This window comes from Chelonoidis abingdonii, chromosome 1, assembly GCF_003597395.2.
Source record: "Chelonoidis abingdonii isolate Lonesome George chromosome 1, CheloAbing_2.0, whole genome shotgun sequence".
NCBI classification, from domain to species: domain Eukaryota; kingdom Metazoa; phylum Chordata; order Testudines; family Testudinidae; genus Chelonoidis; species Chelonoidis abingdonii.
The window spans coordinates 142,117,367-142,137,903 of NC_133769.1; the positions used below are offsets into that span (position 1 = coordinate 142,117,367).

General features: G+C 47.9%; 1 protein-coding gene across 2 annotated transcripts in view; it reads right to left on the reverse strand.

Moving 5' to 3' along the window:
- Positions 1-5,888, reverse strand: part of PRMT8 (protein arginine methyltransferase 8) — a 106,533-nt gene extending 100,645 nt beyond the window's left edge. For both annotated transcript variants that reach the window (XM_032775739.2, XM_032775737.2), the window contains exon 1: positions 5,171-5,888. In XM_032775739.2, the coding sequence (XP_032631630.1) occupies positions 5,171-5,245 (75 nt within the window). In that variant the 5' untranslated portion in view covers positions 5,246-5,888. The remainder of the gene's footprint in view (positions 1-5,170) is intronic.
- Positions 5,889-20,537: the final 14,649 nt, after the last annotated feature.

Genomic DNA, 20,537 nt, shown 5'->3' on the forward strand with positions numbered 1-20,537 from the left:
GCGCTCTGACCCGGGGGACACCTTGGGCTGCCGGCTGCAGGCAGCTGCTGCCGCCGGCAGCTCAGCCCCTCCAGCAGCAGCGGCTGCAACCATTTAAAAATTTGGGGGAGGGGCGCCATTTTTTGGCGCCCCCAAATCTTGGCGCCGTAGGCAACCGCCTTGTTCGCCTAAATGGTTGCACCGGCCCTGTATGTGGGTCAGGAAGGAATGTTCCCCCAAGTCATACAGGCAGTGATGCTGGGGTTTTTTAGTCTTCTGCTGCAGCATGTAGGTGTGGGTCACTTGCCAGGATTATCTCAGTATATCTCACTTAATTATTTCCCTGATATTCCAGAAGCCTCAGACATTGGTGCACCTCAGTCTCTCCTAGTCTCTGCCTGTGGCACACAATTATCTAGTTTCCTGATGTCTGTAATACTTTGGTCTTGGTTCAGTTTAGTGTGCAGGTGCTGGGTGGTGTTGGTGGCCTGTGATGTACAGCAGGTCAGATTAGATAATATGGTGGTCCCTTCTGGCCTTAAACTCTATAAGACTATGTATCAAGCACACACTCTCTTCCTGAAATCTCATTTCTTTAGACTTGTTTTCCATTTCTAAACTCAAATCTAGAACTGACATCTCCTTCCTCCATGCCCATTCATATTAAAAGCAGGGCTTTGGAGCTATGCTCCAGCTCCACTCCAGCTCCAGGCAAAAGCCTGCAGCTCCACAGCTCCGGAGCTGCTCCACGCTCCAGCTCTGCTCCAAAGCCTTGATTAAAAGAATAGACCAAGCAATCCATGCAAGTGCAACAATAGGGATTTTGGGGACACTTTGCATAAATGCTCTTCAAAAAGCAATTTTCCTTTTCCCTTTATTTTCTATCTTTCTGCTTTCCATTATTGCTATAGGGCCCAATTCTCACACAAGCAGTCTCACTGATGTAAATGGGACTGATCAGGTGAATAAGGATTTATAAGATCAGTCCCATAATTGAGGCACTGATCCAAAAGCCTTATTCACATGAATAGCCCTACACTGAAGTCAATGGGATGGTTCCTGAGAGTAAAGCTCTGTAGTATTGGCTTTGGGACTCTACACTAGTCAGGCAGAGACCTTGAGCCAAATCTTGCAAGCCAGCCATGAGAGGAACTTCCATTGATTTCACTGTGAACACTGTGCACAGATGGCTTTTGGTTTCAGTCCCCTATCTTTTATTTTTTCTGTAAAGCACCATGCCCAGGGTGCTGTATACCTAAAGAAATACAAAAGGCCCTGAAAATGAATTTCTCTGTAGAAATGTTGGCAAATAGCAATCTAATGGACTTCTTGTATATAAATACAGGGCTTGATACAATGTCCATTGAAGCCAATGGCAGGACTCTCATTCACTTCACTAGACATTGAATCAAGACCATAGGACTATATCCATAAAGGGGACTTAGACTCAGCATTGCATTGAGTAATTTCAGCTACCCTGCTGGCCTGTGAAAGCCTCCACCCCAGGTTAGTCGCTCTGGCTCCCCACATACTGCACTGAGAGAATTAGGCTCCTAAGAATGTGACTCAGAGAAGCCAGCATGCTGAATGGGGGGTCACCTAAGCTAGCCAGAAGTGAAATGCTGAGGAGAGGGATGTGGCCTAAGCCTTGGCCTTCAAATGGAGTTATGTGCCTAAATCTGGACTGGAGGAAGATGTCTATCCCCACTTGGGCTTTGCAGCTGTGAAGCCGTTAAGTACCTAAGCCAGGTCAGTTCTTTCTTACAAAAAAACTCAGAAGGAGGTGATGGCCTTATAGTCCAGTAGTCAGAGCTGGGACTTGAACCCAGGCCTCCTACCACCAGGTGATTTCCCTATTTCCTGAGCTATGGCATATTCTGATGTAGGGCTCTCTCCATTTCTCCTGTTGGAATTGTTTCACTGTGTGCACAGTAATTAAACATTTATCAGCATTGGAACCTGGGTCTTCTAGGTGGATGCCCTAACCACTGGGATATAGAGTCATTCTCAGTCTCTCATCCTGGCCCAATGAATATTGAACTCTTTATACAAAGTAGAACAACTTCTACGAGTGGGGGGCACCACCTCCTCCTCCAGTTTTATTTTGTGCAGGGCCCAATGCAGTAGGCATGCTCTTAAGTGGCCTCTAAAAATCCCTTCTAGATCAAGCCCCACAGATAAGATAGGTGGGGGGTTTTGAGGATCCCACCAGGGTTTAAGTGCTGAAGAGCCAAGCAGCATCAGAATTTAGACAGCTTTGAGCATGCCCACGCACAGAAATTTAGGCACCATGTTGACTCTGGCAGGGCAACTTTGGCATCTAAAGAATATAAGTGTCTACAGGGTTAGTCAGCAGCTGAGCAGAGGAGTTGAGGATCTAAATTTTTGTGTTAGATGCCTAACGTGGCATTTTGGTACCTACATCCCATTGCAGGTCTAGCCCATAGTGCATATAAAACAGTGTTAACACTGTAAATGTCTAGAAATTGATAAAATACGGTCCTACTCCTGTAAATCCCCCACTGGAATGAATAGTCCTCCTTTACTCACAAGTAGTCCAATTTATTTCACTGGGGTTTCTCGCATGAGTAAGGGTTTCTGGGACTGGTTCTATATTTGTTTTTTTAAACTCAGCACTGTATAAGAAAAGTGCTTGACATACAATATTTATAGCCATAATGATCTGAGATAATGCTGTTACATGTGTGGTGGAGTTCTGTAATCTAATGTCATTTATCACAAAATGGTAATGCTACATGTATGTAATTGTCTTGGTAAGAGCTTGAAATCAATATGAGTAAGATCCAGATGATTTTAGAATAATTTGGCAGTGACATGTTTTGGCCATTTCTTAACTGTTTTAATTGCTCATCTGTCTGAGTGTCTCACTTTTTTTATATACTGCCTGTCACCCTAGTACCTTAATACTTTAGAAAATTAAGAGTATGGGCCAGATCATCAGCTGATGTAAATCAGTGTGGCTCCATTTGACTTCAGGTAGAGTCAGCTGACACTAATTAAGGATCCTACATAACTTCATTGTGATAAGAACACAGATGAAGGGCCCTATCTTACATTCTTTCTGCTTCCAAAACATCCACTGGCTTCACGATGAGTTTGGGGAGAGAGGCTCAGGGGATGCAGGTTGGAGCCCCAACTTGACATCTTATGGTTTTACTGAATAAGGATGATTGGTAGCTAACTAGTTTCAAAAATACACCAATATTTTATCTGTTGCATTTCTAATTATGTGGGTCTCTCTCTCCTTTTTAAAAATTAAGAAACGTTAACAACTGAAAATTAATAAGCCAATAAACGTGAGACAATATTTTACCAGATGTTATCAATGCATCCTTGCTGGCTTCATGCATAGACAAATACAATAGAAAATGTCTATCTGCAATATGCCAATCTATAATTTTGCTCTCATTTCACAAATCTTGCATTTACATAGATTATAAGGAGCAAAAAAACTAACATAGTGCTTCTCACATAACCAGGATACACTTCCTTTCCGAGCGGATTTTTTTTTTTAAGAAAACCATTCCTGCAGATGCATAGTGCAATGGGTGCAGCATTAGACAAGACAGCAGGAGAGGGGATAAACCCCAAAAATGCATCGATATCAAGTTTAGATGGAAGAGAGAAAGTTAATGAGTTCAGCTCATATTCCCCTCCCCCATTTAAGGATAATGAAGGGTTCTGAAAGTAAGCAGCTGGGCTTATTCTCCTCTGCCTCCAGTACTGACCAGGAATCTGGGACCTCTGGTACAGTACGTGCCATCAGTACTAGGACAGTTCACAGATGTGCTGCCTGACTCCTTGCTATTTATAGCAGCCTCTTCTACCAAGGTTCTGGAGGGGGTTGTAACAGGAACAGGCATGCTCCTTTGATTTATTGCTGGAATTATATTCGTTTAAGAAAACCCCACTCTTCTCATATGAGGGCGAGTGAAGCACATCCCTGGACCTTTACCACACATCCGTTAGCAGAGATTAGTGTCCCTATCATACAGAAACGGTTAGGATTCACTGCGAAGGAGACTGGGAGTGTTTGGGGCTAATACCTTTTAAATAGCTGTAAAACAGTGGAAACAGACAGAAGCTCGCTCTGGTCTCTTACCTCTGCAGGGATATTAAGGGAATGGAAACCAGCTGTGTTTGAGGGAGAGCGAGAGAGACTGAAGAGGAATAGGAGTGTGAGTTGGTTAGCATGCAGTGCCATGATGGATACACTTTTCGCAGTGCTGCATATCGGGTAACCATATGTTAAATATTCAGCAAGAAGAACACTAGGCATAGCCTATTAATAGAAGCCGAGAGTTTGGCTCTCGCTCGCTCTCACACATGCAGGCAGTCGGGGGGATCTGATTCTGTCTCTTCTTCCCCGGGAGCAAGAGAATAGCCACAGCCCCTGGAAAACCTCAGCCAGGTCCAGGAGAGCTCAGTGAGTATCAAATGCTACTGACCCCATTACCGCTCAGATGCTTCTCCAGAGGAAACCAGTGCAAGGCTGGGGAAGGCAGCGGAAGGACATGGAGCTAAAGCGAAAATATTCTCTCTCTCTGCAGCACCCTGGATAGTTCCTCGGGGAGCCTCACCAACTAGCCAGCTTGCAGGCGGAGCCGGGGGCTCTGCTCCCCGCGGCAGCCACGCTAGGAGCTCTCCCCGGTGCTGCAGCGACCCGACTCCCTAACTCCCTGGCAGTTCAGCGAAGGGCTGCCCGGGATGCTGCAGAGCTCTGCCTCCTCCTCCTCGGAGCTCGCGGAGCTATCCCGGGCGCTGCAGAAAGCCAGCTCCCCTCTTCCCCAGCCCCTGCACACTCGGCTTCCCAACGCTTGTAGCAATGGAGTGCACAGAGCGCCGGACTGAGCAGCATTGCTACCTCCAGGAACGGCCCAAGAGCCCAGCGCTTCATTTTACCAAGCCGCAAAGCACTTGAAGCCGCTTCAGAGCAAAACCTGCTGCTTGAGGGCCGGGCAAATTGAGGTGGAAAGTTCTTGACATGTAGGGATCGACGCACTGCTGGAGAGGAAACCAGCCAGAGTAGGGGCCATGCAAAAACGCAGCAGCAACAGTGGCGGGAGCAAGCAGACGGAAGGGGGAAAGTTTTGCACTTGCTGCTGCTAGCGGGGTGTGTGTCCGGGGATAGGGGTCCGGGGGGGCAGGTCCCTGTGCCTCGCTTCCTTACCTCGGTGTTCTCAGTAGCATTCTCCGCCATTTTCCTCCTTAGGAGCAGGCAGCGGGAGGAGTGTTTCATTCCCATAAGAGCCAGCCAAGGGTTGGGGCTTGGGGATGGGTGTTTGGTTTTTTGGTTTTTTTGGTTTTTTGCAAGATCTCCAAAAACTGGCACACACACAAAAAGCAACAAATTAATTTGCTTTGTCCTTTCTGCTGCCTCCACTGGCACCAATTTTCCTTTGACACTTCCAAGTTCTTCTTCCCTTTCCCCCTCTTTTCCGCCTCCACCAAGCTCTTGAGATGAGTTAGGAGGCAACCCCCTCTTCAGCTGACACTAAAGGCTGCCGAGCTGCGCGTCCTGCTCCCTCGGAGAAAGCGATCGGGCTAAAAAGGAAAGAAGCACCAACTAAACTGAACTTGGGCGTGCAGTGACCAGCGGGGCATCTTTGTGTCCTGTGGCTAATCTTCCAGAGGCAGAAGCAGCCAGAGACAAAGCAGCGGGGCCAGGAAACCATAGCCCCGTCCTTTCTTCTTTGGGTTCCTCTCTCTCTCTAAGTCTCCGCTTCAGAAAACTTGCTTTTAAGGAAGGAGCCCACACTGCTCACGCTGGTAAAGCATTTGCTAGCTTCTTTCCGTGGCTATCTTCAAAAGGAAGCAGCATCCCCCTCCTGTTCTTGGGCTGGGCTCCTGTCCTACTCTGGGAGTTGATCTCATGTACCTTTCTTGGGAGGGACAATTATATCAGTCCCCCCCCACACACACACACATACACACAACTTTCTTCCTTCCTTCTCCCCCACCCCTTCGGATCAGCCCCACTTTTCTTTCCAAAGCCTCGCTGCCCCTGAGAAGGATTTTATGGGTCAGCTCATTAACTCCTTCTGCTCCGGCTTCTTTTCTCTTTGGTTTTGGAGGAAGCCTCTTTCGCTCCGGTTTTGTGTGCGCGCCTCTTCCTCCCGGCTGCTGTTTCCTGACTTACATCTAGCCTGAGCCTGACTCCCAAACAGTTTTCGGGTGCAGAAAGATCACTCTGGTATGAGTACAGCTGCTCAGCAAAGCCAGAACAAGCTTTTTGTTTTTCAAGCCCTTCCCTGTGTCCATCCTCCTCCGTGGGAAGTGTCGTTAAGTTCCCCCTTCCCGCACGTTTCTCTGGTTCTCCCTCTCCCAGCACTTTTTAGATTCCTGTGGTCTTAGAGCGAAGCTAGATTTCCTTGGCTCGTGTTGATGTGTCTAGGGGCGGGAGAGGGTGTATGTTACACACTGTCTTCCTGGGTCTTCACTTTATTCCAGTGTTGAACTCCAAGCACTGTGATCGCATTGATCTCGTTGGGGCGGGGGTGGGGTGAGAAAATAAAGCTAGAGGGGTTTGTCTCATGGTGGTTGTAAGTCCCTGACCAACTTCACCACGGTTCGTTGTCCTAAATCATTTCTACCCGTCAAGCCAACAGACGTCCAAAGAGGCTTCAACATTTCTTTGGGTGCCTATTTTTAGTACACACATTCCTATCCCACCCCCCCGCCCCCCCCCCTGCTCTTTATCCTTCTCTGATTCTGAAAGATTTTTTTTTTTTTTTTTGCGCAGCCTCTTTTATGATCTCCTGTAACAAAAGAGTTGCAAGAAGAGTTTATCCTTAGCTGACCTCTGAAATGCTGGCAACACATCAGATCCCATGCCCGCAACAAGAGCCCCATAGGCGCATAGGAGGCAGGGATATTCCTGGGGCAGGTGTTAGTGACTTATGGAGCCCACAGCCAGACTGGCTGTGCTGCCTTCTTTCCACAGGAATGTGGCTGAATTGGCAGGACAAAGGAAACAAGTAGAGGAAAGGGGTCGGAACATTTTGTATATGCTCACTTACACAGAGATGTAGCTACTCCCCCCTTAAGCAGAGATTCTAGCCATGTGGTACATTTCAGGGACGTGATAAATGTATACATACAGACCAGGGAACTGGAGATGCTAGCCATGTGATAAATTGCAAGGAGATGTGACACATAAACATATACCACTTAGGTGGCCATGATGCTCTGAGTTAAATTACAGAATAATGTATTAGACTCATACAAGGTAACTGGAGGTGATACCCCTGTGAAAAACTGCAGAACCACTTGATAAATCCATGTGTCTTACACCTTTGACTGCCCACTAACCCCTCCCATATTATCCTAACATGCCAACCCTTTTAGTATTTTAAAAAATGGCAGTTGTTTGAAACTGATTGTTTCAGAAAAATCTTTCCTTCTCCTCCCAAATGTGGGATTTAAACCCTGCCCCAAATCACATTGGCCTGTATGCAAGATTCAGTACTGTACCAATAAGTGGTTGAAATAACCTGGCAAAGCTAGAAATGGGGCACTCTCTTTTTCCGGTGAGACACACATAGAGAACTTGAAGCTCCACTGATGTCAGTTCTTAAAATTGAGACAATTTTGGCTTTGAAAAGCTCTTACAGATCATTCTAGAGGTTTTTCTGACTCTCCCAGAGCCTTGTATATTTGAACTCAGAGTAATCAAATAACGCAATAAAAGTTTAAATCTAAAACAGTTGCCAAATGCATTTTCTGTCACATACAGAATAGCAGGTGATATGAAATTTTTATCAGCATGAGTTTGGGATGACCTGCATAGCTCAATTGTGGTTTTCCTATTTATGAGTAATATGCCCAGCCAAAAATTACGCTGCTAACCCCTTTAGACTATACCACACAGGCCTTGTCTACACTGGCAAGTTTCTGAGCAGTAAAGCAGCTTTCTGCATTGTAACTCCTGAGGTGTACACACTGCAAGCCACTTAGTGCACAGAAACTGTGCAGTTGCAGCACTGTAAAAAAAACACCCTGATGAGAGGTGTACAGCTTTCTGCACCGGAGGTACAGCACCACGGTGCCAGTGTAGATGCCCTGGTCAATTAAAGCACTGCAACTGGCCTCCAGGAGTTGTCCCACAATGCCTTTTCTTGCCTCTCTGGTCACAGTTTGAACTCTACTGTCCTGCCCTCAGATGATCATCCGTCATCCCCACACAGTAAATTCCTTTGGAATTCTGAAAGTCTCCTTCCTGTTTGCTCAGTGATGCGGGTAATGGTTTTAGCGCATCTTTCCAGGTGGCCATGCCTGCTCCACACTCCAGGTGATCCCCCACTTGGACCAATGCCGTGCTGCTGGACCTCACCAGCATTTGGGGAGAGGAGGCTGTCCAGTCCCAGCAGCACTCCAGCCATAGGAATTATGACACCTATGGACAGATTTCATGATATATGACAGAAAGGGGCCATGACCAGGACATATTGCAGTGCAGGGTCAAAGTGAAGGAGCTGTGGAAAGCCTACCACAAGGTGCAGGAGGCAAACTGCCACTCCGGTGCTGCACCCATGAGCTGCTGGTTCTACAAAGAGCTGGACATGATACTCGGTGGCAACCCACCTCCCCCCAAAGGCCACCATGGATACTTCGGTGAATCGCATGCCAGTCAAGAATGGACCGAGCCAGGAGGAGGAAATCTTGGATGAGGATGTGGAAGGGGACCCAGAGGCCAGAGATGCATGCAGCCAGGAGCTCTTCTCTGCCCCAGAGGAGGCTAGCCAGTCATAGCTGTCTGACCTTGGCAAAGCACAAACAGGAAAGGAGGCCCCAGTAAGTGGCTTTGATTTTGGGAATCGCTGAAGCAACTTGTTGGGGGGAGGAGGGTTGCAGAAAGCAGGCTTGGGGCTATATGACATGTGTACCACCACATGCCCAGTCTGAGTGGCAGAACAGGGTGTTGATTGACTCCCTCACTTCATGGGAATCTGCCTCAGAGATCTCCATGAAACTCTCATGGAGATACTGGGCAATCCACAATGCAGGTTCTTTGGCAGAGCTGCTTTGTTTCTTGCCCCATTAAAGGTAACTTCCCTGCGCCACTCTGCCTTCACTGAGGCGGGGGGGAACCATTGCTGCACACAGGCGAGCCACATAAGTGTCAGGGTGGAAGCCGGAGTCTTGGAAAAGACCCTCTCTTGAATCCCCACTCACCATCAACAGCGAGATATCTTCCATAATGAACACAGCCTGGGGAAAATGTGAGGACAGGAATGATTATCAGGCCCCCCTACAGTGCAGGCTCTCCCCAAGAGTCACATGCCCAGTGTACAGTAGGGTCCAGGTACACTGTTTTCCCCTGCCCTTGTGGCTACTCACCATTTTGGGGGGCTTGTGGCTCATGTGTGCTTGCCTGGGGTCAGTCAGTTAGTGACAGGTATGGGATAGTGGCTGTGTGTTAAATCACTGAATCAGTGGTCTCTGTGTTGCAAACAATACTGCTTCTGTAAAATGTTGCATTTTGGCTTCACAGAGATGACCTTGGGAGTCCAGCCTCCCTCTTTGCTATCACCAGCTGAATGGCTGCACAGAATTAGAAAGTGGCCTGTAGTGAGGCAGTGTGGCTCCCCACTGCCCCAGAGAGGGAAGAGCCCATCTGAAAGCTGGAGTGGGTGGAGCTAGGGAGCTCTGACCCCGCCCCTCAGAGGGTCAAGTGGTGACCCGGAAGTATAAAGGCCGGCCCTCAGAGCTTAGTAAGGCCCAAGTCGCCGGAGAGGCCAGACTCCTCCAGCCTAGCCCGCCACTGGGAAAACCCCGTGGCCCGAGGCGGCTGCCAGGACTGGCCAGACCTACCCTGCACCCACTACCCTGAGGAGTTGCCGAGCCTCCCCAGTGCCCGCTACCCGGAGGAGTTGCCAGGCCTGCCGCTCACCGAGGAACCTATGGTGTTGGACCCCTCAGAGGACAACAGTCTGACCCAGGTACTACCCGAGGAGGAGTCTGGAAGTAGCCTGGGGGCAGCTGACTCTAGTCCGGCTGCAGCACACCCAGAGCCCATGTCAGTGTGTTGCGGCCAGGATCTCCACTGACTAAGCAGTGGGTCTTCTGCCGCTGCTAGGGCCCCGGGTTGGGATGCAGTGGAATGGGAGGGCCTACATCCCCCCTGCCACCCGACTTGCAGTATCCCACTCTCCCAGGCCTTGGAGGCTTGGGCTTACTATTGGTGCTCACCCCTGCCTGAGGGCCTGAGCTCCTGACTCTACACTGCCCCACCCTGACCCAGGGCCTGGGCTTATGGTGTTTGTTCCAGTACCACAAGGGCTGCCAAGGAAGACCCCCACAGACAGACTAATTCCCCAAGCGTCAACTGTGGTTAGTGAGCCAGTGTGGCTCCCCACCACCCCGGAGGGGGTCGAGCCCCAGCAGACCCTTGTACAGGTCCACGAAGAACTAAAGAGGACTTTCTGTGTGAGATTATGATGCACTCTGTGGCCGAGAAACAGGCATTGAAGCAGTGGCTGGATAGAGAGAAGAGGGACCAAAAGGAGAGCACAGCATGCCAAAATGAAGCCACAGAGCAGCTCTTAAAAGTTATGGAGTGCCAAGTTGACATGCTCTAGACGATACTAGCACTGCAAACCAACGAGCTCTGCACCCACCCTCCCCTGCAGCCACTGTCACAAAACTTTCCCATGTGCCCCCCAGACACTGCCAACACACTCTTATCAACCTCCTGGCTCCAGTCTGTACCTGCAGCATTCTACTCCTTCCCCGTCACAGTCCAGCCCTGCGGACTCCCAGTACCCACTGCACTCAACACCCTCTGAAGTTTAGCCCTGCTGAAGTACAGTACCTGCTGCCCTGTACTCCTAAGGAAAAGGTTGAATATGATCCCTGGACATACACAAATCTTTAACCATCCCAGGACCCCACCTCCTCCTGAGACCTTCCCCTCCCTCATCCCCCTCAGTGGTGAGGTGTTTTTTTGTTTCTCTCTCTCCCCAACTTGTTGTTTTTTAATAAAAGAATTGTGTTGGTTTGAAAGCAATCTTTATTTTATTAATTGAAAGCAAACAGATCCCTGTAAAGGAATAGACAATTATCTTAAACCTTCATATTTCATCGTCTGAACCAATCACAATCAACTCCTAGCATTACAAGCACTGCACTCCCGACCATAGCAACAAATATTAGTGTCTTTCAGGTTCAAATTGATGCCTCAAGGTATCCCTGATCCTTATGACCCCACACTGTGCCATTCTAATAGCCCTGGTCTGTGGCTGTTTAAACTCAGCCTCCAGGTGCTGAGCCTCTGCAGTCCAACCCTGAGTGAAGCTTTCACCTTTCCCTTCACAAATATTATGGATCGTACAGCACGTGGATATAAGCATAGGAATATTGTCATCAGCCAGGTCCAGCTTCCCATAGAGGTAGCACCAGCGGGCCTTTAAATGGCCAAAAGCACACTCAACATCATTCTGCACTTGCTCAGAATGTTGTTGAACCGCTCCTTGCTGCTGTCAAGTTGCTCCATATATGGCTTCATAATCCATGGCATTAAGGGGTAGATGGGGTCTCCCAGGATCACAATGGGCATTTTGATTCCCCCTACGGTGATCTTCTGTTCCAGGAAGAAAGTCGCTGCTTGCAGCTTCCTGAGCAGGCCAGTGTTCCAAAAGATGCGTGCATCATGCACCTTACCAGACCAGTCTGCATTAATGTCCATGAAATGCCCACAGTGATCCATAGAGCTCCTAGAGAACCATAGAGAAATACCCCTTCTGATTAATGTACTTGGTGGCTAGGTGGTCAGGTGCCAGCATTGGAATATGTGTGCCATCTATCGCCCTCCGAAGTTAGGGAAGCCCATTTGTGCAAAGCCATCCACAATGTCACACACGTTGCCTAGACTCACGGTCTTTCAGAGCAGGATGCAATTAATGGCCCAGCACACTTCTGTCAATACAAGTCCAACTGTTGACTTTCCCACTTCAAACTGGTTAGCGACCGTTTGGTAGCAGTTTGGAATAGCCAACTTCCACGGTGCAATCGCCATGCACTTCTCCAGTGGCAGGCCAGCTCTCATTCTTATGTCCTTGCACTGCAGGGCTGGGAAAAGCTCATCACACAGTCCCATGAATGTGGCTTTCTTCATCCGAAAGCTCTGCAGCCACTGCTCATTATTTCAGACATGCATCATGATGTGATCCTACCACTCAGTGCTTGTTTCCCAAGCCCAAAAGCAGTGTTCCACTGTGGTCAGCACCTCCGTGAATGCCACAAGCAATCTCATGTTGTACTGGTAAGAGAGAGCAGCATACTGGTCAACAGTTTGGGATCCATTCCTTCAGACCAAAGAGGCATAGCACACAGTACACAAACCACTGAAAGATGGCACCAATGCAGATGGAAGCACAGGGATTGCTGGGATGTGAAGCAATGCATCACAGGGCATTGGGACAGTACCCAGGATGCCTTGCGACCCCGTCCACCTTCCCACAACTCTTAGTGGCAGAAGAGGAAGAGATGCTCTGTGGGATAGCTTCTCAGAGTGCACCACTCTGAATACCGTTACAAGTGCTGCAAGTGTGAACACGCTATTGCACAGGCAGCTGATGGTGTGAACACACAACTGCGGTTTCCCTTCAGCGCTCTGCCGGTGCTGTAACTCTGCCAGCGTAGACATTCCCACCATTAGTATTGTCTGTTATGCAGAGAATAAGGACCAGATTTTCCACTTTTCAGCACCAATAGTTAGGCCAAGATTTCCAATATAGCACATCTCCAGTATTTAGGCAGATAAATAAAAGTCAGGTTTTCAAAAGAGCTCAGTATCCAGTAGCTTCCATTCGGATAAGTATGCCCAGAATTTCAAAAGAGCTCAGCTCCCATTTAGGCAGTTAAATGAAGAGACAGATTTTCAAAAGTGCTCAACACTCAGCAGCTCCAATGAAAATCTTGTCGCTTAAGTTACCTAAATGAGAGTTGTTGAGCTCCTATGAAGGCCTGACCTCTCACAAGAGCTTCCAACACACCATTCCTTCCTCATAGTACTATGTGACCTTATAGAGAGGGGGTCTAGGAAAGTGTTTTAAAACTCTGTGCCACTTTGGGCCATCTACTTTATACCAAAGGCAAATGATTTGTTCTTCAGAAGTACATGTATTAGTCAAGCGGAAAAGTCATTCCTTTCAGGAATGAATTATTCGTAGAGGAGGAGGGGCTCTGAATTCCAGCTGAGAGGCAGGGAAATGTCTCACATTTTGATGCTGCAGCACTTTGGTAGCAGAGATACACTGCCTAATGCCTAGAATTAAATTCTGCCCTCAGATATGTACTTGCAACTCCCATTGCCATCAGAGAGCAAAACTGACTATAAGTGCTGAGCTTGGGGCATATTCCTGGTACTTGTGCTTTGTTTCAGACATCAAGCAAGACACAAACAATGCAATTATATTAATTTATTTATAACACTCCCAGGAAATGGCCAAAACATTTAGATTTTAAATAAATAATGCACGTGAAGTCCAGAAAGCATAAAAAAGGGGGTGGGAGGATACAAGACATTTTTTACTTTTATTTCTCCAAGATGGTAGGTGCTGTGATTGCTGTAGCTCTGCTATTGGCTGAGTGCCACCGTGTGGATAGAGCACTGAGTGGGGACTCAGGAAACTTGGGTTCTATTCTTGGCTTTGCCACTGGCCTGCTGAGTGACCTGTGGTAAATCACATACCGTTCAGTGCCTCAGTTTCCCCATCAGTAAAATGTGGATAATGATAGCGACTTCTTTTGTAAAGTACTTTGAGACTTACTGATAAAAAGACTGTATAAGAACTATGCATTATTATTTATTCACATGACCCCATGAGGCAGACCAAGGAAGCTGTAGCCCATATATTTCAACACTTTCAAAAACAAAGACAGATTGACTGGCGTTTTTAGTACCCAGGGGAAAGTAGGAGAAAGTAGGGAGCCATTGAAAAGGGGCAGGAGAAGGAAGCATAGGGTGGCAGCAGGAGAATGGAAGTGAAGGGAAGACTGGAGGCTGGAGAGGGTACAACAGAAGAGTAGCCTCCCTCCTCCCCATTTTTTTTTCTACAAGTTCAAGAAGGATTTGACCAGGAAAGTTCCCCATCGTCAATACTTCTCAAATCTGTGGGAGAAACAGGAGACAAAAGGATCAGGTTAGGAAAGGCCAATCCATCTCCTACTTTTTCCCTTACAGCAGAAGGAAGCATTGGGCATTGGCACTCCCCTTTCACTTCTCCTCTTCCTGTGTGGGGGTGAAGAACTGGGCTATGAGAGGACACATGGCCCCATCTTCTTCTCTGCTTAAAATGGGAGGGGGAACATGATCAGCATGTGAGACAACTCCCTTTTTAATGTGTGTGTTGAGTGGGCAGAGGCTATGGAAGGCCATCCTCATTTCTCTCCATCAGTGAAGAAAATGGGCCAAAGGCACCTATCTGTGTCTTATGGGGAAGAGAGCACCATGGGAGCAGCATCCATGTGGGAATGGATGTCTCTGCGTCACGTGCATATTGGAGTTCTGGATATACAGTGGAGGAGGACCCCGAACAGTTTAATGGTGATCTCTTATTCTGAGGAAGAATTATATAGGAGTAGTGCAAAGGTGACATTTCACTACAGGGGTAGTGAGTCATAGTCATCTTGCTGCCCACGGATGGAAGTTTGTTGGGCAAAGAAGAGAAGAACCTCCCCTCAGCCCTGCCTTCTGATATCACCCAAAAGATATTGAGGGATCCAGGATACCTCCTGTGGACTTTGTTTCTCTTCTCTGAGTGTTGGCCATTTTACTATATGGTGCCCTAAACTAGATGTGGTTCTCAGATTCCCCAACCACAGCCAAGTACAGTGGAAATTTCCTCCCTTGTTTTACTTGTGACAGTCCTGCAAGCACAACTCCATTTAGTTTTGCCTCCTTTTAGAGAACATCACATAACTGACTAATACGTGACAAGGACTAATGACTCACTTTATCTTCTACTGCAGCCTGCTCCCCTAGTTCCTGCTCTATGGAATGCTATGGCTGCAGGGCCACTATTACCCCATTCTGCAGTCATCTTACAGAACCCTGTCTTACATTGCTCCTTATTTAATCTTACTTCACTCATTCCATCTCATTTCTCCGATTCATTGAGGTAGCATGGGTTAGTCAACAGTGCACTGGACTGGGAGTCAGGAGACTGAGATTCTACTCTAGCTCTGCCACTGAATTGCTGTGTGACCCTGGGCAAACAGCTTCACATCCCTGTACCTCTTTTACCCCCTCCCAGCTTTCGTCTGCATACTGTAAGCCTTTCAGAGCAGGGTCTGTCTCTAATTAAAGGTATGTCTACACTACAAGTGCTACAGCAGCACAGTTATGGAACTGCAACTATGGCACTGTAGCATAGACACCTACTTCAGTGACCCGTCCCTGACTTTAACAAAAATAACTGTTACAAAATGGGGCTCAGCCGAGCCCTGCTGTGGGAGGAGAGGAGGGACCTGGCATCCGCCATCGCTGCTGCTGACAGCTCTGGGGTCCTATGGGTGTCTGTGGCAGGTGGGAGCTCCAGGTCCCCTGCCCCCCATGGCAGCTAGGAACTGTGGGGGGCCCCTGTCACCCACGACAACTGAGCTCCAGGTCCCCCCCCAGCAGCTCAGAGCTCCAGGACCCCTGCCGGCTGACAGCTCCAGCCTCAGGGCTGAAGTGGAAAATGTCACAGAAGTCATGGATTCCATGACTTCCATGACATAATCTGAGCCTTATTTGTAAGATGTTCATGAAATAATTACAGTGATATTAAGTATCGGGGGTAGCCGTGTTAGTCTGTATCCACAAAAACAACAAGGAGTCCACTGGCACCTTAAAGACTAGCAGATTTATTTGGGCATAAGCTTTTGTGAGTAAAAAAACCTCACTTCTTCAGCGGTGCCATCGGACCCTGGTTGGTTTTTTACAGTGGTATTAGTTCCCCAAAAGGTTCCCAACTCAAAATCTCCTTTCAGCTTAACATTAAAGCATTCATAATTATTTTCCATGTTTAATTCTGGAGGCAATTATGCACGCAGGATATACTAGTAAAAGTAATAGTTGCAGCTAATTCATTTTTAAGTTTTCCTCCCCATATTTTGTGAAACTATATCAAATCTAATGCATTATTTATTTATATGTATTGCGCCGACTCATGCCTGATTATACTGGGAGCGGGGGCACAATGTAAAGGTGGGGCTTTGTGACTCCCCCATGTGTCACCTCTGGGAGGAAACTTCCAGCTCCACTTCCCTGGGTCAGAGCAACCAATCCTGCTGGTTCCTGGGAGGCTGGGGTCACAGGAGTTTGGAGCACGTCTCTGGACCAGGCCAGCCGGCACAGTCCAAACTCATAGCACCAGTATCTCCCCAGAGCTCCCACTCCCTCGCAGACACTTCAGCAGGGAGAGGGGCGCGGGCAATGGCCCTACCTCTGGCTAATCAGAGAGACCCAGCTCTCGGCACTTCCCCAGCAACCCCCCTGCCCTGCATCCAGCCCAGAGCCACCATACTCTCCCCACCCCTTCAGAGTTACCTGCAGGGAGCGGGGAGCACTCTGTCTTTCTTCTCCTCCCCCACCCTGGCACTTCCAGCTCCCTTGGCCCCCCTCCTGGCAGCCGGGCAAGGAGCGGGCCACCGCCACCTCCCCAGCCAGGCTCTTTCACAGACAGCCACCCTGACTGGAGTCAGATGACGTAAGAAGCAGCTCCATCCCACCCCCTCAGCTGCCCGAGGCACAGACTGAGTAAACTGGAAGTGCCAGGGGGAAGTGAAGGAGGAGAAGGACAGTGCTGCCCTCCCCCAGTGGCAGGCAGAATACAGCAAGCCCTTCAAAGGCAACTCAGCAGTCACTGAAATCTGGGGGGTACATTTGACCCCACATGCCCCCCCTACATGTTGCCGCCTCAGTCTTAGACTAGGGCTCCACTGTGTTAGGTGCTGTACAAACACAAGACAATCCGTGCCCTAATCTACATATAAAACAAGAGACAACAGATGTGTTAAAGCTGAGAAATAGAATCAATTATATTTTCTTTATCTATTTAGCTTGTTATTGGAGTTGGACTAGAAACAGTTTTCCTGTTCTGTGAGAATTTGAGATTTGGCAATTCTTTCTTATCCTGAATCAAAATCTCAACATTTTTCACGAACCAAAAATCTGAAAAAAATGAGATCAGATCAACCAAGACATTTCCTTTTGATAATTTTGAAGCAGGGGTGCTGGACCAGGGTAGGCAGGGGGTCGTGGCCCCATCACATTTTACCAGCCATAAGGGTGAGCAACGGGGCAAAGGGGACAGAGAGGAGCGAGCAGGGGGCGGGACCTCAGGGGAGAAGGGATGGAACGGGGGGTGGGGCTACAATTCAGGCCCATGTGTCCCCCCCACTTTTAGAGAGCTTCTGCCATTTCTGACACTTATTGATTGTATGCCGTATTGTTGTAGTCATATTGGTCCCAGGATAATAGAGATTGGTGGGGTGAACTAATATTTTTTATTGGTCCAACTTCTGTTGGGGAGAGACAAGCTTTTGAGTTTACACAGAGCTCATCTTCAAGTTTCCTAAACATGAAGAGTTCTGTGCAGCTCGAAAGCTTGTTTCTCTCCCCAACAGAAGCTGGTCCAGTAAAAGATATTCCCTCACCCACCTTTTCTCTCTTTTTAATTTTGACAGTTTTTTTATTTATTTATTTATTTACTTACTATAAATGAACTTAAATTACTCAACAAAAAGTAATTTCACCCCAAAAAGATCTATTTTCATTTAAAAAATGTTGACAATTTCCCCAAAAAATTTCCAAAAGTTTTTCAAAACAGGAAATTTGTCAATAATGACCTTTTCTCATGAAAAGTTTCAGTTTTACAAATCAGCATTTTCCAATGAAAAGGTCATTTAATCAAAAAATTTCTGACCAGCTTTACTTGTCAAAGAAAGACACAGGTCTTTGTAAATCAGAAAGTCAGTGGAGCTACACTGATTTATACAAGCTGAAAATTTTGCCCTCTAAGTGCATTTGACATGATCTAATTTTGATGAACCCGTGCTGACTAGTATTTATCAATTTATTTTCCTCCAGAATATTCAGAAATTCATTGTTTTATAAGTGATTCTAATAATTTACCAGATACTGAAGTTAATATTACTGGTCACTAATTGTCAGTGTACCTTTGATTTCCTCTGCCTAAAAATTACAGCTCTGCTATAAATAAGGTTAAGATCAGCTTTCTGTTTAAATCTTGACCCTTCTTAGTGGTCTAAAATCCATACAGTTAATCAGATTGCCTTGAGATTTGGTGTTCTTCATGCGGTCATTAGAGTTTGTTAGTGAGCCAACTTTAAGCCCATTTGACCAATGGGTTCCTGAGATATATGGTGGTGCTTTCTCTCAAAGTTGACAGATCCTGGCAACTTTTTTTGTTAATAGACAGAGATCAAACCAGGGCTCAAAGCATTGCACCCGCATGTCCAACACTCAAGGGCACCCACTAGCCCTTTGGGAGAAGTCAAAACATTATTTGAAAAAGATGTTGCTTCTCCAGTTAGGCTCCTCACAAGTTTCATGTGTTTATTCTCAATCCTAATAGATTATAATCAGCATGCACAGATAGAGGTGTTAACAGGCTTGTTAGCCCCAAAAATCAACACCAAGTGGGTACTTTAAGACCTTTTGAACCTAACCCAACCAGGTTCAAGTTCCACCCTAGGCAGAAGTCTGGAAAAGATTGGGAGGCATATTGCTAAAATTTGTCTCTGTTAAGAGGGTTTGTTTGTTTGTTTTTAATTTGGAGGGGGAGGTAATCAAAGTATTTTTGTAAAAAAAAAGTTAGACATGCAAATATTTACTGATGGGGAGGGGTATTTAGAGTGGGAGGAATAGGAGTGAGAGGACTTTGGGGCTGCATCAAGGGGAGGGGATAAATGGGAATGGGTATGGGGGGGTAAGAAGGGCTGAGTCAGCTGAGGGGGGTGGAATGCTGAGAAGGGGACATGGAGATGCAGGACAGGGCCGGGCCACCCGGGGGGGGGAGTGGGACAATTTGCCCCAGGCCCTGGGCCCTGGAGGGGCCCCCATGAGAGTTTTTCGGGGGCCCTGGAGTGGGGTCTATCACTTGCTCTGGGGGCCCAGAAAACTCTTGCGAGGCCCTGGCCCCTGGAGCTTCTTCCGCTCCAGGTCTTTGGCGGTGGGGGGGTCCTTCCGCCCCGGGACCCGCCATCGAAGTGCAGGGTCTTTGGCAGCAATTCAGTGGCAGGCCCACCGCTGAAGATCCCAAGCCCCCTGAATCCTCTGGGGGGCCCTGTGGCAGCGGAACTGGGGGAGAATAGGGGTAGGCGCAGCGGTCAGTACCACATTCTCTCCTTCTCTGTATGTGCCAGGATCTGTGGGGGTCTAATCCCTTCTCCCTATCCCCCATGTGATCTGGGGGTCCCTGTCCCCATTGGTGGTGTCTGAGCCCTGCTTCCTGCCCCTGTGAATGTGCCAGGATGGGGGGGGGGTTGGCCCATCTATAGGGCTGTGGTTCCCCTTCCTTGCCTCCCTTGTGTAAGCCAGGTTCTGTAAAGGTCTAGTCTTTCTGGGGATATCTGAGCCCTACTCCCTAATCCCTTCATGGGGGGGTCACTGCTCCCCTGGAGGTGTCTGAGTCCCACTCCCTGCCCCCATGTGTGTGGCAGGACCTGAGGGCCCCTGTATGCATTCTGGCACCCATCCCTACTCCTTTCATGTAAGACAGGTTGGAGGCTTACTTTACTTGGGGCATTTGAGTCCTTGTCCCTACCCCCGTGTAAGCCACCAGGATCTGGAAAAGTCCTACCTATCGGGGTGGGGAAGGGGGCAATTAGAACTGATATGTTCAGAGTATACACCAAGAATATACTGCTGAGACTGGGGTGAGGAACTGAGAATGGGTATGCTTGACACATATCAGAAAATCTCCAACACTGGGAAAGTGGGAAGGGAACAGCCACTGACATGAATGGAGCAGTGCGTGCATCTCAGAGCGATTTGTTTCATATCCATGGGGTGTTGTTCTCTTTCAGCTGAAAACATCTCATTGAGATGAATGGGCCACTTAACAACTCTCCGAGCCTACAACTTTGAAGTTTGAATCCAGGCTGGGCAGAATCTGAGAATGAACTGTAAACATTTGGGGGAAGATCCGCTGCTCAAGGTGAGTGTTTATGGTAGTGGCAGTGGGTTTTTGTTTGTTTGTCGTTTTGTTTTTGAGATGTAATCTGAGTACAGCAGATTATTCAGAAGGCTCTGACACCATTTTTGAAAAGAAAATACATTACTTGTGAATGTTCAGTGGGAGGGGAGGGTGATGGGAGTGCAAGTGTAGGTGTCAATAGGGGAAGTGGGGTTTGGGTCTGCAGCAAGGGATGTGGGTGTTATGGGGAAAGGGATACATGATAATGGATGGTAGGGGAGAGAAGAGGTATCGGGGGAATTCTCATAAGGGGAAGGGATATAGGAGAAGGGAAGGGGAGAAGACAGGAGAGGTTGGAGAATAAATGAAGTAGCACAAGAAGTTAGTGGT